General features: G+C 41.7%; 2 protein-coding genes across 2 annotated transcripts; both read left to right on the top strand.

Annotated features, from left to right (window-relative positions):
* Positions 1-1,047: 1,047 nt before the first annotated feature.
* Positions 1,048-1,962, top strand: LOC310663111 (olfactory receptor 4N2-like; the record flags this gene model as incomplete). The annotated part of the gene is made up of 1 exon (XM_083410740.1): positions 1,048-1,962. The coding sequence occupies one exon, from the start codon at positions 1,048-1,050 to the stop codon at positions 1,960-1,962; it is 915 nt and encodes a 304-aa protein (XP_083266866.1).
* A 2,048-nt stretch (positions 1,963-4,010) lies between these two features.
* Positions 4,011-5,480, top strand: LOC310663087 (olfactory receptor 4N5-like). Its single transcript, XM_083410705.1, has one exon. It carries the CDS (start codon positions 4,481-4,483, stop codon positions 5,429-5,431), a length of 951 nt encoding a protein of 316 aa, XP_083266831.1. The 5' UTR covers positions 4,011-4,480; the 3' UTR covers positions 5,432-5,480.
* Positions 5,481-6,287: the final 807 nt, after the last annotated feature.

Below are 6,287 nucleotides of genomic sequence, written 5' to 3' on the forward strand. Positions count from 1 at the left end.
AAATCCTTCTATCCCTAGTCCCTGAGCTCTGCAAGTATGGCCAGCACTACCATTTATGCAAATTGAGGTGGCAAATGCTGGAGGGTGGGAAATGTGGAGGGCAGAACTGTGTGTTCCATATGGTCTACCCTTTGCCTCCTGAAGTGGTTGTAGTTGATGTGTAGTTGAGGATTCTCTGGTATCAAAGCAATGTTAAGCTGCCAGTTTTGTCAGCAGCTGAGTGTGGTATTGTGGGGTGGGGGCACCATCTTATTCAGGCTTCCTCAACCTCAGCCCTCCAGATGTTTTTGGCCTACAACTCCCATGATCCCTAGCTAGCAGGACCAGTGGTTAGGGATGATGGGAATTGTAGTCTCAAAACATCTGGAGGGCCAAGGTTGAGGAAGCCAGATCTTATTCCTCATTTCAGGCAGCAAAAGGTTTTCAGTCAGATCTGATCATTCTACCATGGTCTTGAGAATCTCTGTGGTTGGAGGAAGGAAGGTATAGGGTCCAGCAGCAGCAGCAGAGCAATGAATCTCAGTCTTGTTATCCTTAGATTTGGAAATGGGCCATAACTCAGTGGTAATCTGTTTTTCACTTCAGAAGGTCCCAGGCTCAATCCATTCAGATAAGTGCAAGTTTCAAACAATAGTTGTATTGTGGTTTATTGTTTCTGAAAGTGCAAATGTGGTCAATTTGGCTTTAACTGCACACTGAATTGAATTTCTCCTCTTCACTATCAGTGACATCATGTTCTAATTGCACAGGAGTCCATGTGACCCATCTCCTGGGTTTAGTTTTCTGAACATATTATAGCCATCCAGTCCAGCTGGAGCACATATCACATCTATCCCATACAGTGCTGTTAGGCAATCATCATTTCTCTGCGCAAAAGCCACAGAACCTGAATGTAACATGAACCCGTGAGTTAGTTTGATCTGCTCCTGGCCAGCCTACCAATTGGTTGCTTTTATAATAAGGTGTATAAATGGGGGCAGTGGGATTGCAATCATTTATTGTTTAACAATTCAAATATAATTGTTTTGCAGGACTACATCTGCAAGGATGGAAAATGGGAATCACACTGTAGTGAAAGAGTTTGTTATCCAGGGGTTGTCACAGCTCTGGGAGATGCAGCTGTTCCTTTGTGTTCTTCTCCTGCTCTTCTACATCATCATCCTACCTGCAAACTTTGTCATCATTGTGACAATCTGTAAGGACCCCCATCTGGGATCCCCCATGTTTTTCTTCTTAGCCAACTTGGCCTTCTTGGACATCTGCTACAGCTGTGTCACCCCACCAAAGCTCATGGCTAACATATTCTCTGGCCGCAGGACTATATCATACCTGGGATGCATCACTCAGATTTTTTTCATTCATTTTCTTGGTGCAGCTGAGATGTTCCTTCTCATTGCCATGGCCATTGACCGGTATGTGGCCATCTGCCAGCCACTGCGCTATGCTACTATGGTGACCCAAGTAGTCTGCTGGGGTATGTTGGTATGTTCATGGGTTGGAGGATTCCTGCACTCCATAATCCAGGTCATTCTCATCATCCCTCTGCCATTCTGTGGCCCCAATGAGCTCGACAACTACTTCTGTGATGTCACCCAGTTCATTAACCTGGCTTGCACCAACACTTACACATTAGAATTTTTCATGTTTGTTAGCAGTGGCCTGGTAAGTGCTGCATGTTTCCTCCTCCTCCTCATCTCTTATGGGGCCCTGCTAATAAAGGTGAGGACAAGCTCAAGCCATGGGAAGAACAAAGCCTCCTCTACGTGCATCACCCACATCATCATCGCCTGCATTATGTTTGGTCCAGCCATCTACATCAACTGCCACCCCTTCCAGGACTATCCCTTTGACAAGGTGGTAGCCTTGTTCCACACCATGGTCTTCCCTCTGATGAACCCCATGATCTATACACTGAGGAACAAGGAGATAAAAGTTGCTATGTGGAAACTGATGAAGAAATAAAGAAATTATTGATTTCACAATCAGTCCCTCTTCCCAAGATTCATGGTGCACAGGGTTCTCATGGATGTGTAGATCTTATGCAAATAGGGTAGACATCATCGCTTTCTGACACTCCAATGAATGTACATTGGGGAACATGGATACTGTTTCGTGTTCCTTGGATGAACCATGGTATTAACGTGACAAAAATCATATTAATATAAAATCATAAAAATCATATATAAATATTTCCAAATAAAAAACACCCTTTTTTCACTGAGAAAGCAAAACCTTTATAAAAATAAAAAATAAATAAATAAAGGAATAGAACTCTTGGTGTTTTGGTCATTGTTCTCAAACATGTGTCTCCTTTGGGGAATGTAGCAGAGGAGAAAATCCATAGCCTGTGTACCAGCCCCAGAAAATCATCATGGCACCCCCACCTTACCATACTTTCCTAAGCATGTTTATGCAAATATATTTACTTCCCAATAAGTGTAGTTAGGATTGCAAAATGCGGTTTTCAGCCACAAGCTTCCACTCAACATCCTTGAAGTAGCCTTGAAGTATTGAAAATAAATGAAAAAAGTTTGGTTTTTAATAAGGCCCTTGGGAGCCCGTGGAAGGGTTGTACCCAAGGGCCCAGCTTATCCTTTGATACACACCTCCTCACCTTCAGCTCTCCCAGGGCCAGAAGTAATATAGCTAGGGAGGATGAGGAGACCTGTCGCTGCCTCAAGGGCTGCCATACACTTAGTGGCAGCAGGGGGTAAGTGACAGCTGCATCTTCAGACTTCAGCCTTCTCTGTCTCCCATCATACTCCTTCCTTCCTTTCTTCCTTCTGCAAGAAAGCAAGAGGAGCGATAAAGGAATAGGGTGAGGGAGCTGAAGTGGCTGTATTCACTCCTGTAGCCACAAGGTCTTTGATGGGATGGGCAAGGTTCTGAATTCTCTCTGCTACCAATAGTGAAGTGGTACAGAGGCCACAGAGTCAATCCCTGGGTTCTCTGGGTAGGGAAGACTCCTGTCTAAAATCCTGGAGAGCAGGATTTTAGACAGTGCGGATAACACCAAGCTAGATAGACGAATGGTCTCACTCGGTATAAGACAGCTTCCTATGTTCTTTATGTTCCTGTGTTCTTATCTTCTTTATCTAAACTGTTTTTCTCTCATTAGTAGCTTAAAAGGAAACATACATTCATTGTTTTCTATGTTGCAAAAGATAGTCTAAAACTTGCATCCATTTTAATGAGAGAAGAACAATCATGCCTTTTCTCTTGGAGGGACCGGATTTCAGAAAAAGAAAGGTAATATTTTGAGGTCCCTCTTCTGGAAAACTCATGTGTCTGCATATTTTCTACTTCACAGGTCCATAATGTGGGTATCTGAGAGAGAACCTTTATGTATGTGTATTTATTTCCTGTGATTATTCAGTCCCATTATTTATACATGGAATGGAATGTAAGGTTCAGCATATTTGCTTTATTTAGAAATATCCAAGCAAAGAATGATGGAAGCAAGCAGGCGCTCTTAAAGCAGGGAATAAATCTTCAGAGAACAACTTCTGTACTCAACTCCATTTAGGCACTCTAAGCACAGGATCTCTCTAATCAAATATTTTTGCTCATTCTCTCTACCCACTTCTGCCCACAGCTGGATATTTCTTATCTCTTCCTGAACTGATAGGTATCTAATTCAAAAGATGTATATAACTCATATATATTGCCCAGAGGAGAGAGAGAGTTCGTTAAACACTGAGCACTCAGTCTAAACTATTAGCACACCAGTAACCTAACAAGGAGGACATTAGTAGCCAGTCATAACATTATTTCTACTGCATTAAGTTGGGCAGCAAGTGAAAGAGCACTAAAATATGAAATGCACAGATGAGCCTCAAACTGATGCTTATTAAATAGAAATTTCACCACTCTATTTTTCTCATTTTTTTATTTCAGTCAATAACCAGTAGAGAATAATTCTTTCACTAGAACAGGGAGGGAAAACCTGTGGTCCTTTTGGTGTTGCTGGGCTTCATCAAGGCCCAGACAGTATGGACAATGGTCAGAGATTATGTTGTTGGCATGTGGAGGTGAATGCTCAGCAGAAGCTGAACTGAATTCTGAACCCCTCTTGGAGGAGCATGCTTTAGCCCAGATATAATCACACTGAAACTCTGCTTTTAGGAAAACAAGGAAGCCAGTGTTTATTAGAGGAAATGCATGTTTGGTAAAAAAAGAGATTACCAAGCTTTAGTCAAGAAAGTGCACCTATTCCTGGCACTTTGAAAACTATACCAGTATGATAAACTTCTTTTCAATTGAAATTGACTTTTCATTTGCCTTTTGAAAAAGCAGCAGCTCGACAAGATACCCAAATGATAACTGGACCACTGGTTTCTTACAAACCAGCCAATCAATGGCCTGTATGCACTGTTTATATAACCTTGAGGTGAAAGGGGGAGAGGGGAAACCCACCTTGTAGATTTTTCCTGTTTAATATCTTCATCATTGTTTGACTGCAGAGCTATGCACTCTAAAAATGGAACAATGGAACCATACAGTAGTGGAGATGGAACTGAACTATACAGTAGTGACAGAGTTTGTTCTCCAGGGATTATCACAGATCTGGGAGCTGCAGCTGTTCCTCTGTTGTCTCCTCCTGCTCTTCTATGCCATCATCCTACCTGGGAACATCCTTATCATTGTGACCATTTTGAATTATTCCCATCTGGGATCCCCCATGTTTTTCTTCTTGGCCAATTTGGCTTTGATGGACATCTGCTACAGCTGTGTCACCCCTCCAAAGATGATAGCCAACGTCTTGGCTGGCTGCAGAACCATCTCCTACAGGGGCTGCATTGCTCAGCTTTTCTTCATTCATTTTCTGGGTGGGGCTGAGATCAACCTCCTTATTGCCATGGCTGTGGATCGGTATGTAGCCATCTGCCACCCACTGCACTATGCCACTGTGATGACCAGAATGGTTTGCTGGATGTTAGTTGTAGGTTCATGGGCAGGAGGATTTATACATTCTATAATCCAGGTGATTCTCATCATACCACTTCCTTTCTGTGGCCCCAATGAGTTGGACAATTTCTTTTGCGACATCACCCAGATCATCAAGCTGGCTTGCACCAACACTTATGCATTAGAATTTGTCATGTTTGTTAACAGTGGTCTGGTCACTACTGGATGTTTCATCCTCCTCCTCATTTCATATGGGGCTTTGCTGGTCAAGGTGAGGACAGGCTCTGGTCAAGGGAAGAGCAAAGCCTCCTCTACATGCATCACCCACATCATCATTGTCTTCATCATGTTTGGTCCAGCTATCTACATCTACTGCCGTCCCTTCCAAGATTTCCCCTTTGACAAGATAGTGGCTTTTTTCCACACTGTGGTCTTCCCTTTGATGAACCCCACAATCTACACACTAAGGAACAAGGAGATCAAAGTTGCTATGTGGAGACTGATGATGAAGTATAAAATTTAGGCAGATATCTGAAAGGAAAATAGAGTGTAGTGCTTCAGTGATCACTTTATGTTTTATTTTGTTGTAGTAACACAGTAGTGTCTTTATAGTGAGTGCATATCATCAAAGGTAAATTTTAAGGGTTGATTTGAAATGAAGTATTTCTATGAAATAAAGTGATATAAGTGAATGAAATGGATTTTCAACACTGTAGTCCAATTAACTGTGTAGTAAAGCACATATTTTTAATAACTTTGGAATAACTTGCCAAAACCAATCTTCATGCTGGAAAATGTTAGCTATTTTTGAGTCATTCAGATTTGTGCTGCAGTTTCACCCCCAAACCTTTGTGGTAAAATAGACTCCTTAAACAAAACTTGAAGATGAATCTTTACTTCTCAGGATGGCAACAACTGAACAAGCTGTATTATTTATATATTGAGTTCAATACAATTTATTTCTCTCCCTTGAGCCCAAGAGAGGGTTTGGTCTTCTTGCTCCAAAAATACAGACTTTCATAGCAATGCATAAATCGTTAGTCCATTGCTTGCCTGTCTTCATAATTTTTTCTGGACAGAGCCTGCTTGAAGTCTTCACACTCCCATGTTCTCAGGCAACAAAATGACAGCAAGACACCCCCACCCTCACATTTCACACACACACTTTTAAAGGCAGTTAACAAGTTAACAAGGCAATACAATTTATGCTTTGTAAAATACATTTTCTACCAAATACAGTACAAAACTATCAGGAAACACTTGAAGCACATTTGTTTCCTTCACATCTTCCTACTTACACACACTGTAAGTGTTGGAAATGTTGAGAACATTCTCCTAATAATGATGAGTATTTGTAATAAGTTATCAGAAGAGTAAAG

This window comes from Podarcis tiliguerta, assembly GCF_965153285.1.
Source record: "Podarcis tiliguerta genome assembly, chromosome: 13".
Lineage (NCBI taxonomy): Eukaryota > Metazoa > Chordata > Lepidosauria > Squamata > Lacertidae > Podarcis > Podarcis tiliguerta.